General features: G+C 58.8%; 1 protein-coding gene across 7 annotated transcripts in view; it reads right to left on the reverse strand.

The window, feature by feature from the left end:
* Nucleotides 1-18,579, reverse strand: part of SCAPER (S-phase cyclin A associated protein in the ER) — a 439,677-nt gene that overhangs the window by 27,872 nt on the left and 393,226 nt on the right. For all 7 annotated transcript variants that reach the window (XM_070054635.1, XM_051834595.2, XM_070054632.1 and 4 more), the window contains one exon: nt 4,658-4,895. In XM_070054635.1, the coding sequence (XP_069910736.1) occupies nt 4,658-4,895 (238 nt within the window). The remainder of the gene's footprint in view (nt 1-4,657; nt 4,896-18,579) is intronic.

Here is an 18,579-nt window from a genome sequence, read left to right on the forward strand (position 1 = left end):
TTATTTAATTAGTGGCGTCCAGCGCTCTGCGACCCAGCGCCCTCTGTTTAACCTTCGCTGATAAGAGCAGGTCAGGGGGCATGGAAGTTTGAATATAAAAATTAAACCAATTTCTCAAGGAAACTGTATTTCCTTTTTTTAGCCAGAATTAATTGCCAAGTCGCTACACTGATTTGTTTCTGGAGACCACCTTCCATTGTAAGAACTGTCAGAGCGCGGGGGATATACAGGGGCTCTGCCCCCCAGGCCGCAGGGGCCGGCATGAATCCACAGCAGGATCCCACGCTTGGCTGCAGGGACAGAAATGCCTGACAGCCTTATTAGTATACAATGAAATGGAACCAGCCAGCAGAATATTCTAATGGCTAACCTTGTGGTACCAACACCGACACCGTGGGCCGGGGCAGCCCTGGGACGGGCAGTCAGCAGCCGACTCCAAGTGGGCGGGCTGGGGCAGCCCTGGGACCGGGCAGTCGGGTACTGACACCGAGGCGGGCCGGGGCAGCCCTGGGACTGGGCAGTCGGGTACTGACACCGAGGCGGGCCGGGGCAGTCCTGGGACCGGGCAGTCGGGTACTGACACCGAGGCGGGCAGGGGCAGCCCTGGGACCGGGCAGTCGGGTAGCGACACCAAGGCAGGCAGGCCAGGGCAGCCCTGGGACGGGCAGTCGGCAGCCGACTCCACGTGGGCGGGGAGCTGTCGGGAAGTTCCGCACCTTCATAAACGGAGGGTGCTCGCACTTCCCGAGCCTGCTGTGTGCTGGCACACCTTCATCACCATCTCCCTGAGCCTCCAGCAGCTTCAGGGTGCAAGGTTCCAACGACCGTGGCCGTGGGCCCTGACGCCAGAGCGTCACCAGAGCCACTGATGCCTCCTGGTGACAGCTCTGCACTGCTTGGATGCACTGGGACCGCCCTCCTACACAGTCCTGTCTTTCTTTTTTTAGAGATTAATTTATTTTTCTCAAAGGCAGAGTGACAGAGCTCCTTCATCTGCTGGCTCACTCCCCCACAAATGGCCATTATGGCCAGGGCTGGGCCAGGCTGAAGCCAGGAGCCTGGAACTCCACCTGGATCTCCTACGTGGGTGCAGGGGCCCAGCCACTTGGGCCATCGCCCTCTGCTTTTCCCAGGTGCGCTAGCAGGGAGCTGGATTAGAAGTGGAGCAGCTGAGACTTGAACTGGGACTTGTATGGGATGTGAATGCTGCAGGCGGTGGCTTAACACGCTGTGCCACAATGCCAGCCCCATCAACACGTTCCCCATCAGCTAGTCTAACTCTTCAGAGGGTCAGCCACTGATCTCGTTTTCTGTTCTTTTCAGAAGTGCCCCCTCCCCCCATCACTCACAAATTCTCTGGATGTTCTCAGGTGAGACCCATGCTGAAACACATCCTTCCTTCTTCCCAGCTAAAATCTCTCTTCCTGTCTTCTACAAACATTCTTGCAATTTCACTTTTGATAAGTTTTTTTTAAAAAAGATTTAATTTATCTGAAAGAGTTAAAGAGAGAGAGATGGGGGGGGGAGAGAGACAGAGAGACAGAGAGAGAGAGAGAGAGAGAGAGAGAGAGAGAGAGATGTCTTCCATCCACTGGTTCACCTCCCAAGTGGCTGTAATGGCTAGGGTAAGCCAGGCTGAAGCCAGGAGCCAGGAGCTTCTTCCAGGTCTCCAGTGTGGGTGCAGGGGCCTAAGAGCGCCATCCTCCACTGTTTTCCCCAGGCCATAGCAGGGAGCTGGACTGCAAGTGGAGCAGCCAGGACTTGAACAGGCACCCATAAGGATGCTGGCACTGCAGGCGGTGGCTTTACCCAGTAGGCCACAGTGCCGGCCCCGACACATGAGCTTTGATGAACTAGAACGTGAGTTGCTCTATGATGTCTATCATAAAAACAGTACTTTTTTGGGTCAAGTCCATCAGGCCAGTTTTCTGTGAGGACATATATGTCACTTTAACTTGCCAGAGTGGACAACTGAGAAAAAGCTCACACATTATTTTGATGGCTGTCTCATCAACAGGTGGGCCCAAGTCTTCCTCCCATTCAGTGTGTGAGGCTTGTAGCTGCTCTGACCAAAAGCAAGTCCGGCCCACACGTCACCACGCGACTTCTGGGGCTGGGTCACAGAAGTCACACAGCTTCTGTCTGGTTCTGGACCGCTCGCTTTCTGAAACCTTCCTGTGAGGACATCACACTCAACCCAGACAGCACGCTGTTGGAGAGGCCCAGCTCACACAGGGCGCGGGAAGCAGATGCTCTGACCGACGGTCCTCGGAGAAGCCGGTCTCGGAGCCTCCCTGGCATCACACGATCGGAGGGAAGCGGGCTCCAGAAAACCCCGGCTCCCAGGAAGGGAGGTGGCTCTGCTCTCTCTCCCCTGACATCCCCACCCCCACCCCCAGTCCTGACACAATGAGCAGGGCCCCGCCCCGTCTCAGTTCCGGACTCACACGCCGTAGTCTAATGGAATGGCCACTGTGGACTGCACGTTTGTTTTTAAACGCAGGGAGGCGCCTGGCACTGCCAAGTGGTCTCTGGTGACTGCACTGAAGACCCTGCTGGGCACCTGGCTCCCTTGTACACTGATGGGGGGTGGGGCAGGGGCGGGCCTGGGGCTGCAGCACCGAAGGGCGGCAGCAGTGACCTGTAACGTCTAAGGAGCGGGAGGAGGAAGCTCCCTGCAGCCGTTCGGATCCACGCTCGGTTTATGGGGAGAGGGTGCCCGGGGCTCCGGCTGCTGTGTGAGTGCGAAAGAGGCACGGCAGGACTAAGAGGACACAGGAGAGGCAGAACAGAGACAGAAAAGAAGAAAAACAGGACGAATTTAGAAATATAGAGCAGAGAGAGAGACACAAAGGGAGAGAGGCGTAGGAGGAGGGGAGGGAGGGGCTGGGAGCTGAGAGGCGAGAGAGGGCGCCACGTGAAAGGCAGGGCGTCTGATGCTGAGAAGGCCCGAACGCCCTGGAACCTTCTCCTTCTACTTCTGACACGAGCGGCTCCAGCAGCGGGGACATCTCAGGCCGGGTAGGGCAAGGGTCTCGGGAGGAGCCATCTTGCCCGGGGTGGGCGTGAAGGATTCCAGAAACAAATCTTGATTTGGGACACTGTGCATAGCGAGGCTGCTAGGGAGCAGGGCGGGCTGGAGGTGGGCCGTCCCCCTTCATGGGGAAGTGGGGGGCCCCAGGCTCCCGGGCCCCAGGAGGCACAGGATGCTGACTGCGTCCAGGGGCAGCCCGGCAGCAGGAGGCCCGAGACAGCGCACAGGCACCTGCTGTCTCGTCGTCTCTGGTCTCTCCGGGAGGACCTAGCTGGTGGGCAGCTGGGTGCCCTCATTTCCAGGACGCTTCCTGCCAGAACACTGCGCAGGGGCAGTCCCTGCCAGGTTGGTTCCCCCGCGGTGCGAGGGAGAGGCGCTGGCCTGGGGCGGCGCCTGCTGCGGGACAGACAGGCCGACTCTGGGAGGCTGGCAGGTTCTCGGCGCAGGGGTGCACCTCCTAATTTCCTTCGTGAGCAGGACGACAGCAGGCATCCACTGAAGGGCTGCACATTTGTCATCAGCGACAAAACAGCAGTGTTTCTTCCCGCTCGCGGCAGCAAAGGCCGCCGCGTTCATAATTTGCTCCTCCACCACCCTCTTCCTCGGAGCACGGCGATTCATCTACATTATGGGCTCGTCACCTGCCAAGTTTGTCCCTTTGCTAAGGAAATCACTTGACAGTTCATAAACTGAAAGAGGAATTCTACTCCTCGGGGCTTGTTCTCTTCCAAAAAAGGTTTAGCGTCTTTGAAAATTCAATTTCCTACATGAAAGAAAAAATCTATTTCTAAGCTGATAGTCTGGTGCTACAGAAAAAAAGCAATTTTTCTTTTTTTAAAATGACAAAAACCTAATTTTTCGGGATTTTCATATTTATCTATACATGCACTTTACAATGGACACACATCAGTCAAATCATCCTCAGGAAGTCATACTAATCGAAATAACTTACTCAGTTTTGCTTCTGTTTCCATAAGGAACCACTGCCTTCCTTAATACCTAACAGTTGATGCGATGCTAACACCTTTATCTAAAGGACTCAAGACAGGGTTTGTAAGCTGCAGCTCCTACAGGAGGAGCGTACGCCTGGGGGGAGAGCCTCGGGCTCAGGCAGCTTCTCTGTCCACACCGTGGGTGTCATATTTCAGGACAGTGTAAGAAGAGATGTGACAGCACAGAAGACAGCAGCTTAGTAGACGCTACATATGGATGTCTGTCTGTCTCCCACATTCCCATCTACTGCTGCTTACTCCTTACGCTCCAACCCAAGGGGAGAACCTGACGTCACATCTGCGTTCCAATATTAACTCCTGGAGCAGGTGCTCGGCCTCGTGGTTCACTCTGGCTGAGACGCTGCAGTGCCCGGCTTTCATCCCCGGCTCCCACTCCCGACTCTGGCTTTCTGCTCACATGCACCTTGGGAAGCAGTGGCGATAGCTCAAGTGACTGGGTCCCTGCCCCCCGCTGGGAGACACCTGGACTGAATTCCCAATTCCCAGCCTTGGCGACTGTGGGCGTCTCTCTCTCTCTGCCTTCTAAAATTCTAAAAAGACTGAAAGTCAAAAAGAGATGAAAGCAACAGCCCTTGGTCGGCCAACGCCAGTGCCGATGGAGGCTCAGTACCTGGAAGGCAGGCAGGTCGAGGGCTGCGAAGCTGTTGAAGAAGCGCATGCTCTGAATGGCCACCTGGACCGTGTTCTGGCTGTAGCTGTCCTTGGGCGTGGTCGCGCTGGGGTCCGAGACGGCGCGGTGGAAGAGAACGCAGTACAGCATGTGCAGGACCCCCGCCAGGTCCGTGGCCTGAAGAGCAGCCGTCAGCCCCGTGGGATCCTGGCGGTTATTGTCGAATATGCTGTGCGACCTGACAAAGGAACATTCAGCTCTTTGATAGGAATCTAGTTAGAGAATGTTAACATTTTTATAGGTCAAATGGAACAGGACAAGCAGACCGTTAAAGGCAAACCATCTGAGTTGTGTAACAGGGTAACCAGAAACCTCAAGGAATCAACACAGCCCTCCCCACCTTCCCTTCCCTTCCCTCCCCTCCCCTCCCCACCCCTCCCCTCCCCTTCCCTTCCTCCAGAGACCCGGCTTTGGCCACTGAGCCCTGCGTAGCCGCTGCCCAGGGGCCACCATCCTCCCCACCCTATGCAGCCCAGGCTGCCCCATGCTGTCCACCGCCTAGCTCGGTGCAAACTGGCTGGAGCCGCTGGCCTCCTCTCTGGATACACACGGAACCTTGTGGCAGGGGGCAGCTACCAGGAATGCAAGGGGCCTGAAAAGCTTGGCAGGGTGCTGGCCGCTGTGGGGGGGGACCCTCGGCTGCTTCTGGAGGTGCTGATCAACCTCCAGGGGTCCCGGCAGGGCAGGCTTGTGGGGGCAGGGTCTAAGGAGGAGCCAGTCCCGACGAGGTCTGTACAGTCATTGAGTGAGCTCCGCCACCGAGCCAGGGAACGCCACTGAGGAGTGAGGGTGGTGGCTGCAGGGCCGAAGGAATCCCTAGATCAACCATAAAGCAGCAGGCCTGGCGCTGTGGCGCAGCGGGTTAAAGCCCCAGCCTGCAGTGCCGCCATCCCATATGGGCACTGGTTCGCCAGCTCCTGCTAATGCGCCTGGGAAAGCAGTGGACGATGGCCCAAGTCCTTGGGCCCCTGCACCCATGTGGGAGACGCAGAAGAAGCTCCTGGCTCCAGCCACTGGCAGCAATTTGGGGAGTGAATCAGTGGATGGAAGACCCCTCTCTCTCTTTCTCCCTACCTTTTCCTGTAACTGTCTTTCAGATAAATAAATCTTTTAAAAAATAAAAAATGGTAAAAGAGCAATGCTTTGCAAGATCTACCCCATTCCAGAACTGGACCATCACGGAGCAGAGGTTCCGGTGAGCACACACGCCTCCTCTGCGATGTGCCTCACGTGGGCCCGTCTCTCTTTCCTGGGTTTAGCACAGTCCAGGGTGAGCACTGGCGACCATCAGAGCCCACAGGGAGATACCCTTCTCCTCCGCAGGGCCTGAATCTGAGCCGTGGCCCAAATCTCTGCCCCGTGAGGCTCTCAGTGCTGTCCCAAGTGGGCCAGGCCCTGATCCTCGAGGGCTTCAGCCTTTCTCTGGAGGGGAAGCCGCACGTCCCCACTCAACACCTTCCTCTGCCCTGGCTCCGGGAGCCCCCTGTTGAGCCCCTGTCTTTCTGTCTGTCACAGGGTAAGCCTTTCTCTGGTTCCTAGCATGGATGGAGGCTCTCTGGTTTCTCCTCCCAGACAGAACCTGGCACAGGGGATGGGGGACGCCTTAACCATCTCTGATCTTTGCTGGCCAGGGACACTCAAGAGTAGCCACCAGTTACGTAAGCATCGGGAAGCCCTCCGGCATCCTACCCCCTTTCCTCAGTTCGCACTCGAGTTTTCCCCAAAGGGATTGTTGTATTCGCTTGTATCAGGGGAGGGTTTGCTCAGAACCACGGTAAACCTTTATTCCCGAATGCACACCGTTGCAATCACTGACGTGGCATTGGCGAGTACCCTAGGCTGGTCTCCCACACGGCCGCCACGCTGATGGGGCAGACCCACCACGGACACTCTCATCTTTGGCCTCATCTCTCTCTCTCTTTTTTAATTTGAGAGGCAGAGAGAGAGAGAGAGAGGGAGGGAGGGAGGGAGGGAGGGAGGGAGGAGAGAGAATCTTCCCTCCACTGGCTCACTCCCCAGAGGTCTACACTTGGCCAGGCTGGGCCATGCTGAAGCTGGGAGCTGGGAACCCGACCCAGGTCTCCCACGTGAGCGGCAGGAACACAAGCACTTGAGCCCTCAATGCTGCCTCCCAGAGTCGACAGAAAACCCGAGTCAGGAGTCAGGGGTGGGGACTGAACCCAGGCCCTCGACGTGACACACAGGAGCTGTAAGCGGCTTCTTGACTGCCCACCTCGTCTCATCCTCCTGTCTTCGGTGGCTGGTGGGGAAGGGCTTCTCTCCCCGCACACGTGAAGCAGCTGGCACCCACAGAGGGGAGGTGAGCGGCTCTGATCTGCCCGCCTGCCAGGACGAGGCGGGGTGCAGGGCAGGGTGGCCTCCTTCCCCTGCCTCGGCCGTCCCTCAGGGGTCCCACACTGCTGGAGCGCACAGGGATCGTGCGCAGTTCTGCGTCGCCATGGTGCCTCTCTGCCTCGTGGGCTCCAAAACCAAAGTTTACAAACGGGCACCTGCTTGCTGCAGGCCCAGCTGAGCGGTCACACAGACTCCTGGCAGCTCAGGTCAGCTGGCCCTCCCCTCCCACCGTCCATGAACACTCAAAGAGGCAGGGGTCAGACCCCAACGAGAGGCGTGGGGAGAGTTTATCCTGCAGGTTCCCAAGAGGGGCCTGCGTGTGTCTAAGGCCAACTGCGAGGCAGAAGGCGTTTCTCTGGCCGGCGCCGCGGCTCACTAGGCTAATCCTCTGCCTTGCGGCGCCGGCACACCAGGTTCTAGTCCCAGTCGGGGCGCCGGATTCTGTCCCGGTTGCCCCTCTTCCAGACCAGCTCTCTGCTGTGGCCAGGGAGTACAGTGGAGGATGGCCCAAGTGCTTGGGCCCTGCACCCCATGGGAGACCAGGAGGAAGCACCTGGCTCCTGCCATCAGATCAGCGCGGTGCGCCGGCCGCAGCGCGCCAGCCGTGGCGACCATTGGAGGGTGAACCAATGGCAAAGGAAGACCTTTCTCTCTGTCTCTCTCTCTCACTGTGCACTCTGCCTGTAAAAAATAAAAAAAATAAAAAAAGAAGGCGTTTCTGGGTGCTGCTTTCCAGCAGGCTTCCAGAGCGCTGTGGGGAGGGCCCTCAGGGCTGGGACGAGCTCTCCTGCTCTGGGGCGGGAAGGCTGGAGGCGGCCTTCCCCCCACTGCAGTGTGGCTTTTAAGGGCTTTTAAGCGGATAATCAGCATACTCTAACACGGATATTCGGGAGCATGGCTTTATCAGTTAGAACACTGAAATGCTTCATCCTCCTGGGCACTTACTGAACAAAATGAATTCACTACAACAAAATAAACACACAATAAAAAATCTTAGAAAGCAGACAGTCAAGGTCATGAGAACGGCCCCTCTCCGCTCCACGAAGCAAACAGCCCAGCCAGGCCTTTCAGATCTTCTGGGGAAATAAAGATGTCCAGCGAGCAAGCCCTCCAGAACCCGGATGTGGAAGTGGCTCAAGACTCCCGGAGGCGCCTTCGTCTCAGAGCGAGCCCGCGGGACCCAGGGGCATCTTATCTGCTGTGCTTGGCTTCCACGGGGCTAATGGAGACCTGGGGGGCTTCAGAGAGTGTTTACTTTTCATTTAGGCTGAAATACAGATAATTTGTCCACGGACGGCCGCTGGCTCCTGTTGGTCTTAGCTGTCAGTTACAATCACTGGAAGCCTAAATGTTTATAATAAAGAAGTAAAAGGCCTTATTCAGATCAGCCATGGGTTATAAAGTTTTCTTTAAAAAAAAAAGGCATGGAAGATGTGAAAGATCAGACCTGGAATTTTGTATACCACACTCTGAAATCTTAATTTTACTAGATTTTCAGGTGCTTCTGTTTGGACCACGGGACTAGGGATCTCAATGGGATATTTGGTTCTGCTCATTAAGAGCTAGCGTCAACCAGGACAAACTCTAAGCACGCAGTCCCTGGAAACCCCACTTTGCCTTACAGAAAAGCAGACGTCACTCAGCAAATGGCAAGGTAGGAGCCCACGAAACAAGAACCACCCGCCCCTTCTCTGGGGCTGTCAACCGCGTGTGCACCAGGCCTGAACATGCAGCCGGGGCAGCTGCAGACTGGACACGACTCCCTGGGCCCCTGTGTGCTTCCGGCTTGCTGGCTGGAAGCTTCCTGGGCCCCGGATCTGGCCCGGTAACAGTCACTCTGACGCCCTTCTGAGCTATCATCCACTTGGCTGCTCCTTCCTCCGGCTTCTTGGATTTGGGCCTTGTTCGTGCCTTTGGATTCCTTGAAACACCCGTGGGGATGTCCCCTTCTAGCGCCTGAGCCCACAGGTCTGTGGGGTGGTCGAGCAGGTGGGATTACGCTGTCTCTGCCAGCAGTGGATGAGCATGCCGCTGGCCAGGGAACGGTGAACTGCTGCTCTGTGGTATCTGGGGCCTGGTGGTTACGTTTCGGCACATTCCAGGAAAGCTGACCGGCATCCAGTGTCATCAGCATTTGGGGTGAGCACTCAGAGCCCCAGGCTCTGCTGGACCCTGCGTTTACAAAGCCAGGGTGCTGTGCCCCAGGAAGGAGCGCCTGTGACGTGCACGGCCAAGGGAGACCAGGCGCCTGTTCCAGGGGAGGCTCCTGTCTAACAGTGGCACTGGCTTGAACAAATGGCCACAGTCTGAACACCACACGTTTGTCATCTCAGTGCTCTGGAGGCTGGGAACTGAAACGGATCTCATTGGCTCACATCAAGGTGTCCCGACACCTGTGATCCCCTTCCTGGCCCCTGAGATGGCCGTAACCTGGGCCGTTCCCTCCATCGCTAATGCTCACTTTCCTGTCCCCTCTTTCACTCTGGCGCCCGTACTGGGGCCCATCTACGGAATCTAAGAGAGCCTTAACTTAATCGCGTCGGCAAAGCCCCCTCTGCCCTGCAGGGCAGTACCACAGGCTCTGCGGGTTCGCAGACAGATGTCTCGGAGAGGCGCTACTCTGCCTTAGCGTGGTGCACCTGCTCATTCGTGACTCAGTGATATCCTCGGAGGGCACGCGCTGTCCCAGGCGCTGGGATCCGGCAGTGAAATCCACGTTGTCTTCCTTATAAGGCTTCCATTTCAGTGCGGGCGGATGCAGCGAACAAATGAGCCAACGCAGAATGTGGCATGCGCGCTGTGCTAGGCGCTGTGGAGCAGGGAGCTGGGGACACGCCAGGAAGTGCGGCAGGGGTGCGTGTAATGCTGCGTGGTACAGCGTGCTTGGGGAGGCCCTTTCTAAGGAATTATTTTAGCAGACGGCGAGGGAGGAGGTCCCGTGGGCACCTGAGGGCAGGGTGTCTCAGGCCTGCAGCCATCAGTGTGTGTGATACGCTCACGACGGCTGGACAGGCTGAGACGGGGGGCCACTGGAGGGTCTCGCGCAGAGGAGCGATGTTGTCTGATTCAGGTTAGACGCGGTCACCATGGCCACAGGAAGGAGAGGTGCTCGGAAGAGCCTCGCACCAGCAGGGCGACCCAGCAGGAGGCCGGCGGCACGCCCAGGCGACGCTCGGTGATGGACGAGCTGGGTGGCAGTGGCAGATGTGGTGGGGAGCAGCTGGATTTTGACAGACTTTCGGAGGGAAAGCCAGCAGCACTTCCGCATGGGTTGGACGCGGACTTCACTTCGACTTGCTAAATTCGAGAAGCTTCGTAGACACCTAAGTGGATATGCTGGGTTGGGAGCCGTCCCAGGGTAGGGAATTTTGTCTTTTGATTCATACACATGAGGGTACGTGGGAAAGTAGAATCAAAAGTTAATTTTGGTGCGAAAAGAAAAAAAGTGAAGTCCATGAACAGTTTTTTCATAATACATTATTTCCTGCATCTTTTGGAGGCCCTGGGTTTCAAAGACATTTACACCAAAATAAACTTAGCTTTTAATTCCATTTTTTTCCCACAACCTGAAGTGCCCTGCGTGAGGACCGGAACCAGGACGAAATGACAGAAATGACCCTTCCGTCCTAGCTTTGGATGATAGAAACTGCATGTGGCCAGCACGCGGGTGAGTGACGGGGAGTCGACAGCAAGTGGGAGAAAAAGACAGAGCCAATTGGCCACCGGCCAGTTCAACGAGGAAACAGCACTGCCCGGTTACCAGTGAGCACCACTCAGCTGGGACCAACCAGGGTCCCGGGTCACACGGGGAAGGCCCGGGCCTGCTCTGCTGGACTCAGGAGGCCCCCATGAGAACGTCCCAGGGAAGCCGGTTCGTGGGCTCCGGCGCCACCTGAGGAAGAGGTGGAGGTGGGCGGAGGCGGCTGCAGACCCCACGAGAGCTGTCTTCCGGCAAGGACCGCGCTTGCAACTTGAGGCCCAGGAGCAGAGGCCTCAGAGAGAGCAGCCATTAGAACACGCGAGTGCAGATCCCAAGCCCCAGAAGTGGCCTGGGCGGCCGGGGGACGGCTCCCATTCCCCTGCCCCGGAAGGCGCGTGAGGTCTCAGACCCCAGCTGCACAGGGGCCGGGGTGACGCCCCGGAGTCTGCCCAGCTCCAGGGTGTCAGACAGAGGTCAATCTACTTTGAAAATTGGATCTCCTCCTGCCCCGCCCCAGCCCCGCCACACACACGCTGCGCCCCCGCTCGGCACAGCAGATGTGGGAACAGCTTGTTCCCTGCAGATCCGCACCGAAGCTCTGGTGACTCTGGGCAGCATCGAGAAGGACGATGCACGCGCCGTAAGACGGGCGCCTCGCTAGGGAGGTGGAACGTTAACACATGAGACCACCAGCCAGGGAGAGGCCCAGGCACCTGACGCTGAGTCTCGGCTGACCTCCAAGAGAGGGAGTTTGGAGGAGGCAGCCTCATCGGGCGAGAGGAGACGGGGAGGAGACGGCACAGACGTTCTTGCTGCCTGGGATCAACCACTCGCCAGAGGCGGGAGGATCAGCAAGACCCAGAGGTGGCCACGGGCAACAGGAGGCCAGCGGCCAGGGCAGCAGCAGCGCTGGGCTCCGGCCAGGTCTGGGCGGTGGTGAAGAGGCAGGCAGCAGGTGCCCGGGGCTGGTGCAGCCGTCTCCTTGGCCTCTGTCCTTTAGGACTGGGCAGTGGGGTTGGCAGGCTCTGCAGAGGCCACACTGGGCTGTGGGGAAACGGAGCTGCTGCCGCTGGGTGGGGAGCCACGAGCAGAAACCACAGCACCCACCCTCGGCTCCCACCCTCGCCCCACGCTCCCTTCACAGCACGTGCCACTCTCCTGTTGGCAACGCTCAGACGCCTTCCCGTCACGCCAAGAGAAAAACCCCGTTTCCGGCTGCTCCACCCTCACCTTCCCAACTCCACACCCTCCCACTTTTTCGTCCTCCACGTTCCAGCGCACCCCCTTCTCTCATCCGGGACCTCCCGCCCCTCCCCAGCCTCGCCACTCTTCTCCGCCGGAACCTCCTCCATTAGACCTCCCTCGACAGAGCGGGCGCCCTCGTCTCCTCCGGGTCCTGTCCCCGGGGAGGCCTCCGCTGACCACCGCCATCTACAAAGCCATGGGCCAAGGCCCTCCGTGCCCGTATCACGAATCAGACTGTACGGTCCAGAAGAGCGGTACCGCTTCTCCAGTGCCCTGACAGGTGTCTGGCACACAGCAGGCGTTCAACAGTGCAAGGAAGCGGGGGACTGATCCGAGCCAGGCAGGCCAAGGCAGGGAGGACCTACGTGTCTCCTTCCCTGGAGGAAGAACGGGGGACGTCAGCAGCCCTTCTTCCTGTGCTAAGAGGGGGCTCAGGAAACAGGGTCCCCTGACATCTGCCAGCTCTGGCACGGGACAGCTGCTTCCCGAGATCCTGTTTCTAGCCTGGTGCTAGGTGCCTACAGAGGAGCTGCCAGGGTATTTAGTTTCTCTCCCCAGGGAAATATTTTTCAAGATTATTGATTGATTTCAGAGACACACACACACAAACAGCACCCCACGACACACACACAGGAGGGTGAAGAGAGCCCTCCAACGAGGTGGTCCCCTCCCTAAGTGCCCACAGTGGCCAGGGGCAAAGCCAGGGGCTCAGCCTAGGTTTCCCACGTGTGGGGCAGGGGTTCAACCACTCGAGCCATCCCCGCCGCCTCCCAGGGTCTGCATTAGCAGGAAGCTGCAGCCAGGAGCCGGACCTGGCACTCAGACCAGGCACTCTGATGGGGGATGCGGGAGCCCCACCCAGCACTGTCATTGCTCACCGCCCACCCCAAGGACTCTTTCATTTGAAGACATAAACCGTATATGCACAGGGCAAGAGAGCTGATGAATTCGATGCAGACAAGTATCAAGTGAGAGGTATAAATAGAACATTCCATCTTGAATTCTGAGGCGAGCGTCCTTGGAGTCCATCGGATAGGCCTTGGGTTTAAGGTGTGGTCAGATGACTGGAGCCCTGAGCGGAGGGAGGTCAGAGGCCCAGCCAGCTCTGGGTGACAGCCAGCGAGCTCTGGGACTGACCCCGCACACGGGAGCTGCTGGTGGAGGCCGCCCGTGGGAGCTCCAGGGGGCGGCGTCTCCTAGGGCCTCGCTGTGCACGTGGCTGCCCTTAACCTAACTGGCTCTGCCTTCATTTGTTTCCTCCTACCTATTTCCTACTGCTCTAGTTTTCTTATATTTTAAAAATAATTTAAAAATTGTGTATCTCAAGTCTTTTGGGAACAGGGTGGGGTACAGTGGATACATACCAAAGGCAAAAAATCAGAGAAACAGATGTGTGAGCCCGTGTTTGCCCATCTTGTCCCCTCTGTGACGGACAGATGATCAAATTCTCTTTTTTTTTTGAGGAGGAAAGAGAGTAAGCGCTCTCCCTTTTGCCGGCTCACTCTCCAGGTGCCTCCAGTGGCTCCCCAGCTGGGACCAAAGCCAGACACTCCATGCCGATCTCCCACATAGGGTGACAAAGCCAATTACTCCAGCCATCACCACGGCCTCCCAGGTCTGCACTGGCAGGAGGCTGGCGCCGGGAGTCACGGGCGTGGACGCAGGTGCTCTGAGACGGGATGTAGGCACCGACTCCTAAGTTTGCTTCTGGGTGGGCGTAAACAGCCTTTGAAAAGCTAAAGAACTTTCATGAACCCACACCTCTCTGAGGTCCCAGTCTGTGCCTGTCCACACAGCGCTGACCCAGTGTTTTCTCTTGAGCTCTCGTCCCTCGGACTCCCAGCCCAGCGGGAGGCCACCTGTGAGCGTATACTGGACGTACGTGCCACCCTGAGCCTGGCGAGCCTGCACGTGTCCTTCGTCGCTCCGGCCAGTGTCCTTCCTGGCAGTGCCTGGCACGCGGTGGGCCCTCCCCCGGGGGACAGCGATGCAGAGGTTCAGACTTCTGAGCTCTGATCGGCCGGATGGAGCCTGCAGGGGTCTCTGCACTAAGCTGCCCAGGGTTCCTGCCGCCGTGTCTCCCGCTGTTCCGGATCTGAAGGACTCACAGGGCCGCTTCTCGCCAGCCTAGCGGCTGTGATGCCCCCACGTCCAGCGAGCGGGGTCACACGGAGCCCTTAGCTCAGCACAGGTAACAGCCTGAGTCCCACTGCACTCACTGCACCGCCGTGTCCCAGGGCCGGGTGCAGGCGGGTGACGGCCCCAGTGAGTGGCTGCAGAGGACAGACGGCAGCGGGACTGGGCCTGCCTGCATCTTTAGGGTGGTGGGAAGTGGCAGCGCAGCCTGCTTCTCCAGCACAGCCGCAGCGATGCTGCTGGTCCCACGTGCCCCTCACTTTCCCCGTCCAGAGTTAAAATTTCCTTCTCCTCCCTTTGTGGCTGGGTGGGGCTTCGTGACTGCCTCGGGGAACAGAACACAGCGGAAGTGCTGCAGCGAGACACCACAAGAGGTGACGCGGTTCCTGCCTGCTCTCTCCCGCCAGCATGCTAGTGCCCCAGAACCCTAGCACCATGCCGTGGGGAGCCCCCCGGGAGAGGCCCCGGGGGCAGCCAGCAGCACCAGCGTGCCAGGCAGCACTCAGACGGCTCCGCCCTCCAGCCAGGAGGCAGGCAGGGCCCATGCTCCGACCTTGACAGGACTCCTGACCCCAGCCTGCTGAGACAGTGGATGGCTGCATCAGGCCACTAGGTCTGGGGTGACTGCTTACACAGCCATGGAAAACAGCAGGGGGTGGGGCGGGGAGGGGGGCGGGGGGGCGGGAGCAGGGGCAGGGAGCAGAGGCAGAGCATGGGTGAGGGCGTGGGACGGCACTGCTGGCGGCAGGGGTGGGGTAAGGAGACCTTGAAAGCATCAGAGCTCCTCCGTGCTGAACAGGCTCTCACGGGCAAACTCAGATCCAGACCGAACGGGAGGCGAGGGAAGGGACGTCAGGTCCACGGAGCAGATGAGCGCTGGGCAGTGAGGAGGGGCGAGGGCAGGAGAGAAGCTGAGGACGCCTGAGAGCGAGGGGGGCTCTTCCGGAACTCTCCTCCCTCCGACCTTCCGTCTCTCCCACTTTCTACCTCTTCTCAAACACGTTCCTGCCGAAGACACGGCATGTCCCACGCGATGCCAGATACGGCAGGTCACCGCTGGGTCTCGGGGGAGATCGCGTGAGCCGGGCTGCACCGAGCCCTCAAGCAGCGTCCAGCGTCCCTGCATCTGTCCCCACGTTTGACCTCCACGATGACGCGGGAGGCACCGGCCCGGACGCCGCTGAGTTCAGCGGAAGTTCTCCGTGCCGTCTTCACGCTTTCCTCTCCGACGTCTTTGCTGACACTATATTCTTGGGCTAACTTTTTCTTAATTCTAAACATCCCAGTCCTCCCCATCTTTCAGGACTTGGAAAACAACTAATCCCTACGGACAACAGAAGAGTGAGTGTCCTCTCCCGCGCCGTTCCTTGGTGATGGCAGTGGGGCCGACATTTCCCTAGCACCTGTGAGCGCCAACAGAGCGCGGAGGACCCCTGCAGGGCTGTCCCCACCCCGTCCCTCTCTGCCCTGTGCCACGGGCGGAGGGCCCCTGCACGTCCCTCCCCTGACCTCCCAAGGTCCCTGAGGATGCACTCCTGCTTCTCCCACCCCAGCACAGGGCCTGGCATGCGGCGGGTACTACGTAAATATTTGCTCAGTGAGTGAAGGAACAGGCGGGCGGGCGGGGTTGAAGTTTACCTTTGCTCCAACGAACAAACGGTTTTCAAGCATCCTAAAACACTCGAGAGGCGCTCATTTACATCCACATAATCAACGGGCTCAATGACAAGTCACTCTCATCTTTCTACAGCTGCCAAGACGCTGGCCAAAACACATTTTCTTAGGGGAGTTTCTGGAAGTGAAAATGCGGAACGCAAATTCATACAATACATTTCTTGTTGTGTAAAAATATTCGGATTCAGAGTAACCTTCCCCGTGTGGTCAGAAACACGATGGAGTCCTCGGAACGGGGGGCTCAGCCCTTAGGTCCTCCAGGTGCAGGCCCTGTCTTGGCTGCAGCGCGTGCCGGCTCCCTACTGTTCTCCTGCAGTGAGCTCTGTTGTTAAAGGGGCCGCACCTCGCGGGGCGTGCAGAGCGCGGTGCAGGCATCTGGACACTGCTCGTCTGTCTTTTCTCCCAGGAGGCCCACGCGTGGAAAACCGAGGGAGTCACAGGCACCCACAGAGGCCCTGCCGGGCGTCCTGCTAGCGGCTCGGACTTTGGTCCGGTGAGAGGAATGCGGGGCCGCCCACCGCCCACCGCTCCCGTGTGAGGATTCTGGAGCGAGGAGCAACCCTTCCCGCCGAGGACCACAACCTCAGCTTCTACCTGAGGAAACGCAAGTTCACTGCCCAAACCCCCAGCCCCGTACCGCTCTTCTCCCCCACGTTGAAGGGCAGATTAACAGTACACATTCTGACACCCAAGTTGACTTTCTGAAAGCCCAGGTCAAAATTAGAAGATTAGGGGCACAATAGGCGAGGGGCAGCCAAGGCGGACCTGCCGGGCTCCCCAGCGGGGGTGGCCGCCCGCGGGCGGTGCCTTGTTGACTCAGGGCCTGGGCTAGCAATTAGGCTGCTTCATTGTGTGAGGCCGGCCAGGCCAGCCAGCCACAAGGGCAGGTTTCAGAGGCTCCTCCGGCTCCTCTTTGTCTTCTAGGCCTTTGAGCACAAGGTTTCCTGGACGCCCGGCCGGCCCCCGGCAGCCACAACAGGCATTATGCGAATTACTCCAATGAAGCAAAAACCACGCTACTTTTCTTCCTAGACGCTAACACGTGTGCACCCCGCTCCAGCAGGTCTCCAAGTTTACGGCTACGGCAGTGAGGAGAAAGGAAGCAAGACGAACACCGTGCAGAGGAGAGGTGAAGAGATGTGCAGAAGCAGAAGGCTCGAGACGTCTTCCACGGGCTGCTGCTGGGGCCGTGGGCCATGGCGGGCGGAGGCGAGACAGCAGCAAGGCCTTCTCCCTGGCCCCTCCCTGGAAGCAGCTCATGCAGATGCCGCTAAGAACTGCCCAGGGCAGCCCAGCCCGGAAACCACCTGGACTCTTTTTCCCTAGGAAAATCTGCTTTCATAACGAGTGCTACGAACAGAAAGCTGCCGGGTAACTGACGTTGAAGACAGAAATTATACTGTCGAGAAGAACCGCCAAGAGGAAAACGGTGCCTTAACCCCGGTTGTGTACCTGCACAGACACACCTCTGTTTCACACTCGTGCACACGGGCGCCCAGAACCTGGTCTCCTTGGGCAATCCCTAGGCGTGTCCATGCCCAAAGCCCTACTGCCTGCACAAAACGGCTCGTCCTGACTGGCCACTGCACCGTCGGCCACTCTCAGTTCTCCAGTCAGAAATCTCCAAGTTGTTCTAGGTACCCATCAGGCCTGAGTGATGCCATTTCCCCGACTTACTCCCTGTCGTCAACGCGCTGGCTCCTCTCCACGTCCATGGCCCCACGGCCCTCCACGTCACTCACGGGGACACGCGCCAGCCTCTGCCCTTCCCTCTGCCACCTTTCTGCAGCACCTGCTGGGCAGCGGTCTGCCCGCCCCTCCCCGGCTCCAGGCCCACGCTGGCCTTCAGATGCTCCCCGTCAGCTCTGCTGCTCGTGTGGCGGCCTCCACCTGGACAGCACGCCGGGCAGGGCCTGCGCGCCCAGAGCATTTCCTGGAACAAGGCTGCGGGCGTGAGGGCATTATCCGTGAGGAAGGAGTGGGACGCAGGGAAGGGAGACACGCTGGCTGAGGACGTGTTATGGGCAGCTTACGCCAGGGTCTCTCTGAGAGGCGGCAAAGAAGGTTCGTCACACGGGTGAGGGCTGGGGACGCTGGGCACTGCCCACCTGCTACTGCTTCAGGGCACGCGTGTGGGTGTGAGCGCTCCTGCACTCTGGAAGTGGCTCCCTGTCCAGGGAACAGCCCCAGGCAGAGAAGCACAGGACCTGTGGCAGGTGGCCTCCAGGCGGGCAGAGGCACAACACTGATGCCCCACCGAGCACGGGAGCCATGGCAGGTGGCCTCCAGGAGGGCCAAGGCACAACCTGACCACCACTGCGCACACGGTGCCCCTTTCAGCTCAATGCTTCCCTTCCCTTGCTGTCCTGGAGCCTTCAGAGCCCACCCCCCAGCGCCTTCCCTCCTCCCCTGCGCCAGAGCGGGTGTCTGGCTCCCTGAGTACAGGGCCCCTGGAGCCTCGCATGGTGTTGCCACGGGTCAGGCGCTCAGCACGGCTCCCGTCTCCCACACACACAGAGACAGTCTTCAGGAACAGGACGCATCTGCTTGCATGTCCTGAGTACTACGAAGTCAAGTGCACAGGGTGGCACCAGGCCGGCGACCTCGGGGCCTCGTTCAAGCCCCTTTGGCTCAGATGCTTCCCCTGCAGAACCCAGGGACTCTGCCCGAGCTTCGGGCGTCTTCCACACGACCGAATCTGCGTGTCCGTCAAAGTGGAAGCCACAACCCGTACAACCGACTGCCACACGGG

Source organism: Oryctolagus cuniculus, chromosome 12, assembly GCF_964237555.1.
Source record: "Oryctolagus cuniculus chromosome 12, mOryCun1.1, whole genome shotgun sequence".
Lineage (NCBI taxonomy): Eukaryota > Metazoa > Chordata > Mammalia > Lagomorpha > Leporidae > Oryctolagus > Oryctolagus cuniculus.